We start from the raw sequence: 14,333 nt of genomic DNA, 5'->3' as shown, positions 1-14,333 counted from the left end.
TGTAAGAAATAAATGGTGTTCACGCTGCGACAGATATTGTCGCCAAGCCAAAAAGATGTGCTATCACATAAATCAGTAAATGATCTGCAGGTGAATTTCAGTACCACTGCAATGCCAGTTATGTAGGCATATGTCCAAAGTTCATATCAAACAGTTTCTCGCCATGGCTGTTCTCAACAAGGTAATGACCACATCCAACCAACTGTGTTTGCAAAACTTGTAACAACGTTCAGCAATAGATCTGCCTTTGTAATTGGACAACATTGCCTAGATAATGCTGAGTGTGCAACAAGTTATGGTGGCAACCAATTTAGGATTGTCAGTTAGGTTAGAAGCACGCACATTTGCACATACTGGAAGCTATATTTATTAATGGACAGGTGATAGCATAGTCGTAATGTCTCAGGGCTAGTAATATAGAATCCAAGTTTAATGTCCTGGGGACATGAACTCGAATCCCACTCAGCAGATGGGGAAATTTGACTTCAATAAAAGTCTGGAATAAAAGCTGGCCCAATGGTGATCATAACCATTGTCAATCATCGCAAAAACAAATGGCAAGAAAGACAGACTGACAGTTCAAATCCTCCTCAGCATTTAACGTGGAAATGAAAATAAATACAGAATTAAAACTAACGAAATTAAGCAGAATTACATATACTCTGAAATTGGCACTTATACTTTTGCGTAAGTAATACCAATTGCCTACCTTGATGATCCAGTCTCATTAGCAGAGCTGTTACTCAAACCAGTCACTGCAGTCAAAGTGCTTACACTGCTTCCCGGTGATACAGAGATCTGTCCACAACAAAATATTCAGTCAAACCAGCACAACACCCAGAGGACAGGTACAATCAGCTAAGCCATAGTAAACTGAAACACTTTGTGAACTGACTGGTTTGCTTCTGAGCTGATTTGGTAGTAGCTTGACATTCAGCACATTAGAACCTGGGCCGCATAACATGTTGCCGGAGGTCAAAAATCAACAGGATGCAACTACAAGCATTCTTAAAGGTCTGACTGGTAGTGACTTCAGATGATGTACTTTAAACACCAAATGCTCCAGCACAAAGGAATTTTGGATGAAAGACTTTACCAACAGTACCTTTCTCAGCAACAGAGAGTCTGGGTGAACATGTCATTCTTCCATTTCTGGGAGCCAGTTAGAAGTTAGCTCCTTCTGGTGATATAAACCTCCATAGTAAAATGGATTTGGCAACTCCAACCCACACTCTCACGAATGCAGCACCACAGCACAGAACAGTCAATAGTTTCCAAACATGAGTGTCACTCACTGTAACTGTTTAAAGTTAACAATACAAGACTGCTAAGTTCACTGGAAGGGGATAACACATACACATTTCTGGAGTTGGGGTGAAGGTGCAATGAGCTCCCTTTAAAGTGAGGTTCTAATGTAATGGCTCAAGATCTTCACCCTCCTAATACTGACAAGCTGGGAAGTATACAGCTAGAGCTAAGAATGCCACGTTCAGAATCATTACAAGGCAGAACGAGGCTACCTGGAACACTGCAACTGCACTGGCTCAGTTATCTAGTGCCAATCTCTGCCTTATCCCTACATACCATTACTATCTGAAAAAAAAACACCATCCAATGCCCTCCTGAATGCCCCAATTGAACCTGCCTTTGACACATTTCCAAGCAGTGCATTCCACACCCTAGCTCTTCGCTGTTTCTCACATTACCCTGGCTTCTAAGGTTTTAGAGTGGATTTGTAGCTCGGGTCGTGGATGTTGTCGTTGGTCGGCTCGCCGAGCTGGTTCGTTGTTCCGCAGACGTTTCATTAACCTGCTGGATAACATCATCAGTGCAGCCTCCGATGACCTTTGCTTTGTTTGCACATCACTTTAAATCTATGCCCTCACGTTATTGTTTCTTTTCCAAATGGAAATACCTTCACCCTATCTACTCTGTACAGCCTGCTAATGATTTTGAAAACTTCAATCTCCTCTCAGCTTCCTTCTCCCCAGGGAGAAGGGTCCTAATTGTTGGTCACACCCCACAATGTTGGTGAGCTCCTCCAAGAAACAGTCCTTTAAATTCTGATGAGCAGAGCTCATCTTTTGATGCAAGTTAATCCTCTCAAGTATTAACTGCCTTTAACAAAAATACAAATTAGGAGCAAGAGTAGGGAATTCACCTCTCAAGCTTGCTCCACTTTTCAATAAGATCACGGCTGATCTGATTGCAATCTCAAATCCAAATTCCCATCCAACCTGCTAACCTTTCAATACCTGGTTTAACAAGAATCTATTTGTTTCTATCTTAGAAATATTCAACCATTACCTTTACAAGAAACGAGTTCCAAACACACTCAGCCCTCAGAAAAAAAAATTGCGACCTTTAGACCTATATTTTACAATTCGAAGAAACAGCGTCTCTACATCTATCTTGTCAAGACTGTTCAGGATTTTAAATTTCTAATCAAATCACATCTTATTTTTCCAAACTCAGAGAACACAACCTTCCTCATAAGACAACCTACCCATTCCAAGTGTAAGTTCGTACAACAGAGCTCAATCTTTTTTGGTTTCAGAGTAGATATAGGAAGGCATCCTACTGGATGATTTAGTTTTAATTTGTTCTGAATAACACTGGCATTGCCTGTCCCTAGTTACCCTGAGAAACTGGCAATAGGCCTTCCTCTAGAAATACTGCAGCTCCTGTAGTGAGCGTGTTCCCAACAGGAAAACTGCAGGATGTTGATCCAACAATAGATGTCTAAATCATAAGATACAACTTCAGAGGAAAATTAGCATGTGATAGTACACATCAGACTTGCTACATTGTTCAAATTGTTGGTATAACTGGTCAAGGATAGGGCAATGAGGAACTCAGCAGTAGTGACACTATTGATCATGACTTATACAATTAATGGTAGGGCCCTGGGTAGTACTGTCCAACAAAGTGACCTAGGGGTTCAGGTACATTTTGAAAGTTGCATTGCAAGTAGACAGGATGGTTAAGAAGGGATTTAGCACACTTGCCTTCATTGATTGCCCGGATGTCATGTTGAGGTTATATAGGATGTTGGTGGGGCCTCCTCTGGAATACTGTGTACAGTTCTAGTTGCTCTGCTGTAGGAAGGATATTATTCAATTGGAAAGGGTTCAGAAAAGATTTACAAGATGTTGCTGGGACTGGAGGGTTTGAGTTATAAGGAGAGGCTGAATAGGCTGAGACTTTTTTCCTGGAGCAAAGGTGGTTGAGCGGTAACCTTATACAGTTTGACAAAATCATGAGGGGCATAGATAAGGTGATTAGCAAAGGTCTTTTCCCTTAAGTGGGAGAGTTCAAAACCAGGGAGCATATTTTTGAGGTGAGAGGAGAAAGATTTAAAAGGGACCTGAGTGGCAATTTCTTCATACAGAGGGTGGATCGTATATGGAATGAACTGCCAAAAGGAAGTGGTGGATGCAGATATAGTTACAGCATTTAAAAGACATTTGTATAGGTGCATGAATAGTAACGGTTAGAGGGATTTGGGCCAAACGCAGGCAAGTGGAACAGTTTATATTGGGAAACTTGGTCGGCATGGACCGAAGAGTCTGTTTCCAAGCTGTATGACTCTGATTCAACTTCTTCAATCTATCCTCTCAGCTTAAGTTTCTCATACTTGGAATCACTTCTGCACTCACTGCAATTTATTCACATCTTCCCTGTGATTTGGCACCCACAATTGTACACAATACTCCAGGTGAGGTCTAACAAGTATCTTGCACAATTTCAGGATCACTTTCAACTCCTTGCTTTTATATCCTATTCCCCTATTAATAAAGCTGTTAATAACACTGCGTGCTTTTATTTACCACTCCCTCCACCTGTCCTGCCAGCTTCAAAAGATCAATACAGATATGCACCCAGATCCCTCTGTTCCTGCATCTCCTTTAATATTTTGTATTATCGGTCAGTGTTCTTCCAACCAAAGTGCAAAACCTCACACTGCTCTGCATTGTACCTCAACTGCCACCTATCCACCAACGTTTCAAAGGTCTTTTGCAGTTCCACAGTATCTTTCTCACAATCTACAATTCTTCCAGGTTTAGTGTTTTCTGCAAACTTGGTAATTGTCTCCTGCACACCGCGATCCAGATTATTATTACATATCAGGAAAAGGAAGGCTCCCAAATAGTGATCACTGGGCAACTTTCTCAAGATTGCAAAGTATCCATTGATCGTCGCTCCCTGTTTTATCACTCAACCAATTTTGCATCTATGTTGCTACTGCCCCTTCTGCACCATGACCTAAACCTTCCTCACAAGTGTGTTGTGGAGTGCCTGATGAATGTGAATTTCCGGAAGTGTTATCCCTATCAATCCTTTCTGTTACCTCTTCAAAATCTCCAAGTTAGTTAAATTTGATTTCCCCTTTAGAAATCCATGCTGACTCTTCCTAATCAATCCATGTTTTCCATGAGACTACTGGGTCTGTTGTGAATAACTGTTTCCAAAACTTTCCCAATTACGCAAGCTAAATTAACTGGTCTGTAATTGCTGGAATTATCCTTACAACCTTTTTTGAACAAGACTGTAATGTTGGTAATTCTCCAGTTTTCTGGCACTTCCACCAAGGGAAGACTGGGATATGGAGGCCAGTGTCTCCACAATTTCAACCCTTGCTTCCTTCAAAATCCTTAGATGCTTTTCATCCAGTCAGCATGCCTTGTTAACTTTAATTGCCTACAATCTATCCAAGGTTTCTTCCTTACTAATTTTGATCCCTTCTAACGAAAGAGTTTCTTCTTCTGTCACCATGCCCTGGGCAGCATTCTCGTCTTTTGTAAGGAAGATGCAAATTATGAATTTAGTACCTCAGTAATGCCCTTGCCTCCATCTGTAAGTCCCTCAGTAGATATCCTTCACTGACAAAAAGCAAAACTTCATCAGAGAATCAAAACTTTAGATTCCATCTTCAGATAAAAATATTAAATGACACTCACCTGTTGAAGTGAAGTGCTAGGAGTCATGAAAGCATCTGGAGTCATTAGCTTTGGTTTCACATCATTGGAGACAGAGAGAAAGTCTGTAGGAGCTGGAAGATCCACCATACGCCGCAAATCATGCTGAGAACCTCTGCTAGATCCCTTTTCCGATGCTGGCCCTTCAACACTCATATCTGTTAAACGATCTGCAAAAGCTTCAAAAGCAAAATTAAACATCCAGTATAATTAATTCCAATAATTTTAAGAACAAAAGTTCCACAACTTTTAATCCTTCCCAACTAATAAACTCAACCAAAGAATCATTTTTCATCATTGAAGGTGACAGTGAAGCCTTACACACAAGCCTCTTACAGAACACACATCGCCCATATATGATCACTTTCTTAACCATATACAAAAGGCAGGAGATTGTCCAAAACTAAACTCCAAGGTAACAAAAACAAGTTGATATTTTAGGGCACAACACATGGTTAATGTGAAAGTTAACAGGTTTAGAACAGATCATTGCAAGTTTGGTGAAAAGAGGTATGTAAAAAGCAAATAAAAAAAACATTATTTTTTGTATCAAACAGATATGCTAGATTTCAAACAACTCAAAAAATGTTTTCGAAAAATAGGCAAGTCTGAAATTGAGAACGGGATAAATTACATAGACAATAATTCAACTGTTTTAAACAGAACAAAATAGGACACAATCTGCTCAATAGTGATCAATTAGATAATATTTGCAGTCCACCTTCATGTTTAAAGATGTCGTTAAATGAATTTACATAATTTTGACATTGATTTGGTTTTACAGTATCAAATAACAGATTTATTTGAAAGACAACAGTGAGATATTGCATGTTACACCCTGTGCTAAAGAAAGTTCTTAAATACCGCATTCAGCAAAGGTAAAAAGACAAAATTGCGGCATAAACTAAAAATAAGTGGATACAGAGTTTTTACATGGCACCCTGATGAAATTTGAAGGAAGAAGTTGAACGTAAAACTTACTGAAATCTTCATGTGAGGCAGCAGATGACATTAAAACAGGTTCTTCTGTATTCTGATGTGGCTGGAAATAAATCTGCACATCCTGGAGCGTTCTGAAACAAAACAATATTCAAAGCATGCTTTGAAGATTAAAGAGACAATTGTAGCTCTCAACTTGATGCCTGAAATGGCCCCCCCAAGTCACACTGCATAGTCCGTTCAACAGCAGAAGGGACTACGTTCTATTTAATCTAAATGAAACAAAATTTACAATTCCTCTGCTGCAATGAAAAACGTTTTGACTGACTCCTTAAAAAAAGGATAAAGGACAAAGACAACTGTCCAAACATGAAATAGCCTGAATGGTGGTTCTCAAGCTGTTAACAAGACTATTTCAAAGTAATGATGAAAACACCATTTTTGCAGTGCAAATTTCAGAAATCCAGCTGTGCAAAAAAAGGTGACTGCAATAATCCTGTTTTATAGTCTGTGAGAATTGGCTTGGTCCAGAGATGGAAAAAACAGTATTATATCTTCTCAGACTATCTTAAGAATAGCAAAGCCTGACACATCATGTCAAGTGACCTTATCAAACAACAACAGTTAACATTCACACTGATTTTCAACGATAAAGTATTTAAGTGGAATGGTACCAGCAATTCAAGATTAAAGAGGACAAAACACAAGTTAATACCAATTTGTAAGTAACTAGAATGAAGTTGCATCCCCTGCTTCTGTCTTAAGGTCTTATCACCCATCTTGATAAAAAATAGATGTGCCCATATTTCAGAGGAGATGAATCTGCATCCACAATCACTTGAGCATTTTAGCACATTATGGAGACTATTTTACTCAATGCAATTTTTGGCAGAAATAAAACGCAAGGACATTCAACACTGAAGTGCAAGAATATAGGAAATTCCCTTAAATATCCAAACCTTTAACAGTAAGTGCATCTAAGAATTGATCAGGAAGTTAGAAGCATTCAAGGGGTTGCATGTTGAATTGCATTGTAGCGTAATCACTAATTAAATATAATTTATTCTCACCGTACTTATAAAATGGCAAATAAAATGGCATTTGGTAGAACAGAATGTAATATCGCTAAACTACTAATCCAGAAACTCAGCTAATGTTCTGGAGGCCTGCGTTTGAATCCCACCATGGCAAATGGTGGAATTTGAATTCAATTAAGAACTACCTGGAGTTAAGAATCTACTGAAGATCATGAAACCAGTGCCAATCATCACCCATCTGGCTCACTCATGTCCTTCAGGGAAGGAAATCTGCCATCCTCACCTGGTCTGGCCTACATGTGACTCCAAACCCACAGCAATGTGGCTGACTCTCCACTGCTCTCTGAAATGGCCTAGCAAGCCACTCAGTACAAGGGCAGCTAGGGAAGGGCAATAAATGCTGGCCAGCCAGTGAAGCCCATGTCCCACAAATTAATATAAAAATAAACAAGTAAACAGCTTTTATTGCAGCTAACAGGGCTTCAATGGGATCACATCTGGAGTACTAAGCACAACTTCGGTCTCATTTAAAAAAATATATAATTGTAGGGAGGCAGTTGCACAGTGGAAATCACTGGACTAGTAATCCAAGCTCGTGCTCTGGGAACATTGAGAGATCCCACTAGAGGAGATAACTAAATTCGATAAAAACATTTGGAATTAAAAGCTAACCTAATGGTGTCTACACGACTGGTGTCGACTGCCATAAAATCCCACCTTGTTCATTAATGTCCTCAGGGAAGGAAATCAGCCATCCTTTCCTTATCTGACCTACATGTGACTCCTGACCCACAAAGTGCGCACTTCTAATTGTCTGATAGATTTGAGGGCCACTCAGTTGTATCAAACCACAAATCACCTGGCATCAAGCTATGCATTGGAAATGGCAAACACAACCCTTTCAACACTGTAAAGTTTTTGTTACCAACGTCTGGCAGCTTGTCTCAGAATTAGAAAAGCCAACCCACAGACTAATCAAGCAACAGTATGACATAGTCATATTCAAAAATCATATCTTACAGACAATGTTGCAAACACCACCATCACCATGTTTGGGTATGACCCTTAGGTAAAGACATACTGGACCGGAAGAACGTTCTAGAGCTGGAGACACAGTCGTAGACACGGAGTTGCCAGATGAAGTAACGGTGAGTAATAAAACAACAAAGAGGTGGAAGTTCCATAAATATCCCTTTCCTCAACAATGGGGAAACCCGAATTTATAAGTGCAAAAGCAAGGCTGAAATACTTGCATCTATATTCAGTCAGAGGTGCTTGTGGATTTATCATTTTGGCCTCCTCCAGGTATGCCCAGCATTACAGATACCAGCCATAGACCAAATTGAATCACTCCACATGTTACATTCTCCCTAACTTTAGCGTGGATCTCTGACGTCCATGCACGGCAGCAACTTCTGAAATCACAAGTCGATGTTGGGAATGGCAAGCACAAACCCTTGGAGTGGCTGCTTATTCACACAGCTTACAGGGAACATTGTCTACATGACAGCAAGAAACTGCTGAAGACAGGGGATACTGCAAGTGTTGGCATCACCCTGACAAAACGGAAATTTGCGCTCACAAGCAGGACAAATCCAACCCTGTCAATTATGGCTCTTCAGTCAACCATAGTCTGCTAGTGAAAGAGTCGTCAACAGTGCTATCAAGCAGCACTTGCAAACAAATAACCTAATCACTGACACTCAGTTTGGGTTCCATCAGGGCCGTGCAAATTTTGACCTCATTATAGCTCTGGTCCAAACAAGGACAAAAGAGCTGACCTCCAGAGCTGAGATGGGACTGACCACCCTTGACATCCAGGCAGCATTCAACTGACTGTAACATCAAGAAACTCCAGCAAAAATGGAGTCAGTGTGAAATAGAGGAAAACTATCCACAATCACAGGTCAACCATCTCAGTCCTAGGACGTCACAACAGGGTTCCTCGGGGATAGTAGGAACTGCAGATGCTGGAGAATCCGAGACAACAAGGTGCAGGGCTGGATGAACACAGCAGGCCAAGCAGCATCATAGGAGCAGAGAGGCTCAGCATCATAGGAGCAGAGAGGCTACGATGCTGCTTGGCCTGCTGTGTTCATCCAGCCCTGCACTTTGTTGTCTAGGGTTCCTCGGGAATATGTTTTCAAAGCAACCACCTTCAGCTGTTTGTCAATGACCTTCCTTTGAAGACAAGGTCAAAAATCGTTTCTTTTGCCGATGACTGCACAATATTCAGAACTCCAAAGACACTGATGCAGTCAGTGTCCAGATGCACGGCCTGCTCAACACTCACGAATTTGTGCTCATAACTGACGAAGTAACATTGATGCCACACAAGTGTCAGGCAATGATGATCCCTAACAAGAAAAAATCTAACCATAGACCCTTGATGCTCAATGGCATTAATCGTCACCGATTAGAACATCTCGGCAGTTGCCATTGACCAGAAACTGAACAGGAACAGCTTTTGAATCTTGCAGGTCCGAGGCTAGGAATTCTTTGGTGAGTAAATCACCTCTTGTATCCCCTTGTATTCCCAATGCCTATGCACCAAATACAAGGCACAAGTAAGTAGTGTGATTGGAATACTCTCCACTTGCCTTGACCAGTGCATTTCTAAAAACTCGCAATTTGCCTGTCAACATCCAAGACAAGGCAGCCATCTACCCACTATCAACATTCACACCCTTTATCATCAACAGCATGGTAACAGCATGCACTATCTAGAAGACGCACTCAAGTAACTCGGCAAGGTGACAACACCTTCCAAAACAATGAGGTCTACCATCTAGAATGAAAAGGGCAGCAAATGCATCCAGACTTCACAGCATGGCACTTGGATAATACAACTGAAGTCAAGGTGCTCAGCTTGATCAGAAATACAGACGAGGATTCACATGCCTGATTACTATTCTGTAACTTCTGCAATAAAGTGCAATTGACAGGCACTGGCTGAGAACAGGATTAAATACAAAGTGCATCCCTAATTTAATGACAAGAAGCTTGACAAACAGATGCATTTAAATTTGACCCCAGGAAGCCAACATGAATGACTTTTAGTCCAATATGAACATTGGAAATAGGAGCAGGAAGAGACAATTCGGACCCTCATTCCTGTGCCACCATTCAATAAGACAATGTATGCGTTTTATATACCACATTTCCAACTACCCCTGTTGACTCAATTCCCTTGTCTAACAATAATTTATCAACATCTGCCTTAAAAGTATTCAACAACCGTAGCTCCATGGCATTTTGAGGCAGAGTTCCAAAGTCATACAACCCTCAGAAAAAAAATCTGCCCTGAAAGGGTAACACCTAATTTCAAAACAGTGCCAAGTTCTGGATTCATCCACAAGAGAAAACATCTTTTCCACGTCCACCTTGTCAAGACTGTTCAGGATGTTATACACTTCAATCAAGTCACCACTCGCTCTTCTAAATCAAAAGGAAGCAATCTCAGTTTGTCCAACACAGCCTCACAACACAACCCACACATTTCAGTCAATTTAGTTAACTTCCTCTGAACTTCCTCCAATGCATGTACATGCATTTTAAAACAACCTTTCCCGACATGTTATGACACACCTCCACACAGGGAGGAACTTGAACGAAGACCTTCTAGCCCAGAAGAAAGGAAATACCAATGTAAGCATAAATTTTAGTACACCAGTTGCGGCAGTGGGATTTGAAACCCTTCCCCAGAGAATTATACTGGACCTTCGTGCCTTCAGCCCAGTGAAATTAGCACTACATCACCATCTCTATCAATTCCAATGCCTTCACATCCTTCTTTAAATAAGACGACCAAAACTGCACAGTGTACTCAAGATGTGGTCTCACAATGCCGTGTATCAGAAACATCCTTACTTTTATGTTCAGTTCCTCATAGCAAAAGGATAGCAATCCATTAAGCTTCTTGATTATGTGCTGCATCTGTATTCTAACTTCGACTCATACACTAGAGCAACCAAATCCTTTTGCACATCGCAATTCCGTACTGAAGCACAGCCTTTCTGTACTTACATCTCTAATCACTGACTCATATTTTGAACAACCTTAATTATTCCTCTCATTGATCTCCCCAGCTGATGATTTCACATGTTTATCACCGAGAAAGAAGAGTCTTTAGATTACTATTGTATTTTAATTCAGATTATTAGGAATGGCTATTGAAGTGGGGTCCTTAAGTGTCATGTTTCGGTATAAGTCAGTGTATTTAGGTCAAAAGTGGAAAATACAACAAACCTTGAAAATAACCTGCAAAATCAAAGTGAAGAGACACTACACCCATCAAAATAGCTGTTACAATTACATACTTAAAATGGTAAAACTGCTGAATTTATCTTTCCTTAAAAGAAATTATTTATTTCTGAACACTATACATTCAGGCAGGGTTTTAACTATTTTAGTTTCATTTCAACAGCAACATAATCAAAAATTATTTCTAATAATCAGATAAAACATTCATTTTGCAGCATTCGACTGAAGCCCCAAATCAGGACCATCACAGGAAAGGGACAATTACTGATCAACTAAAGGTGAGGAGCACCGATTATACTCAAGTATTATGTATTTCTCACAGTGTAAACACGAACTCTAATGGGCTGGGGAGCAGTAGTCAATTACATGTAAAACTGTAAACAAAAATCTATTCAAGATTATAACTTCAGCAATGAAGCATGCAATGATAGACACACAACCAACATCCAAGCCACTTCAAGGATAACTCTTTTTGCATAATTTTTCAAGGGCACTGTTAGCTTTTTTAGGTTTTACGAGTGATTAATACATTACATAATCTCGTGTTGATCATAAACATACGCATCTATCTGAAACAAGAGAGAGTGATACATACACAAAATAGTCAGAAAGTCACCAATAAGCTCAGTAAAACCTTAATTGTGTCACTTACTTGGTATGTACACAATATAGTTTTAGCTGTACTACTGAAGATTCAACAAGGCCAGGAGTTCCTTCTGACAAGAAAAAGTTAAATATATCAGAAATGGTGCACAAATGGAAGAACACCTTTGCATTTAGACAGCATGGAGGCAAAGATACTGGAACTGTTGAATACTAAAGACTTCAAATAAATCTATTTAGCCATTCACTCTTCCATACATAAACAAACAATCTAGTCTAATTTCACTCTCCTACTTGCTTTCTGTGCCCTTGGATATTCTAATTCTACACAGGATTGAGTCAGTAAATGTTAGTTAGTTATCAAGGATATGATTCTTGTATAAAAAATGTTGTCCATTCTCCACAAATCAGAGACAAAGCATTCCAAATGAAGCTCCACATGACTTCTCTGTAGAGCAGTGGGTCATTTCCGTAACTCCACTAAAACTGCTCGAATTTTAAAACCAGGTTTTGAAATATTCTCAGAGTTATCTAAGCTGTGCATTTCCATTTACACTTGGCCAATTGTCAAGAAGCATTAGGTTATGGAAATAAAAGGGGCATAAGACAACTTAACTGCTACAAAAGGTCAGTTATGTGGCGAGATGTGCAACTTATCAGGGACAAAGAATTTAACACCGTGATATGAACAGCAACATTTCAGATTACAAATTAATTTTAAATAAATTAGTAAACACGACAGCAGCAGGGACAGATAATATTGATATGAGAACATATAGGTATATTCAGAACTGGGTGAGGGACGAGAGTTTCACAAAAATATTATCAGTCTTTAATGTTTAATGTATAAAAAGTTAACTTTAGTGACTTCGCAACTTCAGTGAAAACTAATGTACTATTAACAAAAGAGAGTGTCCTTGTTTTTGCTCTCAGTAATGAAATCCCTGAACATAATCAACTCCTACGTAATGAAGACTCACCAAGGGCAGGCAATATTAACACTAGTGGAAACACAACAACTGACTGAAGAGCATCCACGTTCCTTCAGGCTGCCTGTTTTATTACCGTTAGAACACACCCTAGACAGATCACAACTCAATGGTGAAACGTGCTCAAACCCAAAATGTATCTGGTCACTTACTTCCTTTACTATGATATTGGGGAGGTGACAGCCTAGTCGTTATTTGTCACTGGACTTTAAACCAAAGACCCAGGTAATGTACTAGGGACCCAGGTTCATATCTGGCCATGGCAGATGGTGGAATTTGAATTCGATATGAGTCTGGAAATCACAGTCTGGTGACAACCATGAAATCATTGTCAGGAAAAGCCCCATCTGGTTTACTAATGCTCTTTAGGGAAGAAATCTGCCATCCTTACTTGATCTGGTGTACATGTGACTCCAGACCTACAGCTGTGGTTGACTCTTAACTGCCCTCTGGTCAATAAATGCTGATCTAGCCAGCGATGCCCTCAACCCATGAATGAATGAATAAAATAAAGCACCAAGACAGTATACACTCTTTAAAATGAACAGTACAAGCATGACATTTTCAAATGTACCATTAATTGTTTTACTGACCTGCATTTAAAGTGTCACTATCCTCCTCAGCTGATAGAGCCTCTATGTGCCTTGGGCGACATCTGCTGACATCCTGGATGCCAAAGCTAAGTACTGGGTGAGTCAACAAAAACTCAGATATGGAGACAAAATGGGCTTTGCCTTCATCCTGGTTCTGATGTAGCTCCATCACATACAACACCTGCAACAGTGCAACAGTTAATTCAATTTAAAACAATACGGTTACCCATGCAGTAGGGAAAATTATCCAAAAAACAGGGCCTTATTTTTTAATAGTACCTTAAACATCCCAAGCAGCTTCAATGTCAAATAACAGGAAAGTAAGGGATGCTGTCAAATTGATTGCTGAAGAGAGATTTTAAGGTGCTGGTTCATGAGACTGACAAATTCATGCAGAATCAGAATGAGACTATTAAAACAGGGATGCAAAGAATACAAAGGCAGCCTGGGTTGGAAGAATGGTGGGCTCTTATCGATATGCAGGGCTGAAAATTCTATAGATGCAGACAGCCAAAGCCATACAGAAATTTTTAAATAATGGTGAAGCACAAAGGACACAACAGAGATCAGCAAGGACAGTGGCACTAAGGGAGCAGGATTTCATGCAAGGCAACAGTGCAATTCTGAAAATATACAAGATGCAACGCAGAAGGCCAAGGAGGAAGCAGAGGTGGAGAATGGAATAACAGCCAGGATGTGATATTATTTGTCGGGACGAAATCTGATAAAATATCAGTAAAACTGAAGCTGAGATGATAAAGGTTTTCATGTACAGTACCAGCAAAGTATTTACCTAGCTTTTAGCAGTAAACTGTAAGCTACAGACCATAGGGACACAAGATCTGGTTCCTGCAGTGGTGAGTTATACCAAGAAAAGTATTTAGTTCAAGAAACCTGAACACAGAACAATGGTTGCAGATTTAAAAGCCA

The 14,333-nt window shown here is 39.9% G+C and overlaps 1 protein-coding gene across 3 annotated transcripts in view; it reads right to left on the bottom strand.

Annotated features, from left to right (window-relative positions):
• Positions 1–14,333, bottom strand: part of edc4 (enhancer of mRNA decapping 4) — a 96,540-nt gene that overhangs the window by 53,618 nt on the left and 28,589 nt on the right. For 2 of the 3 annotated variants that reach the window (XM_048605689.1, XM_048605690.1), the window contains exons 12-16: positions 13,404–13,584; positions 11,871–11,934; positions 5,961–6,052; positions 4,962–5,158; positions 710–798 (exon numbers count right to left, since the gene is read on the bottom strand). In XM_048605689.1, coding sequence (XP_048461646.1) covers positions 710–798; positions 4,962–5,158; positions 5,961–6,052; positions 11,871–11,934; positions 13,404–13,584 — 623 coding nt within the window. The remainder of the gene's footprint in view (positions 1–709; positions 799–4,961; positions 5,159–5,960; positions 6,053–11,870; positions 11,935–13,403; positions 13,585–14,333) is intronic. The other variant, XM_048605691.1, reaches the window with a different exon arrangement.

Source organism: Rhincodon typus, chromosome 15 (genome assembly GCF_021869965.1).
Source record: "Rhincodon typus isolate 14 chromosome 15, sRhiTyp1.1, whole genome shotgun sequence".
Taxonomy (NCBI): Eukaryota; Metazoa; Chordata; class Chondrichthyes; order Orectolobiformes; family Rhincodontidae; genus Rhincodon; species Rhincodon typus.
The sequence above is the reverse complement of the archived record's forward strand: the minus strand, read 5'-3'. Positions and strand labels throughout refer to the sequence as shown.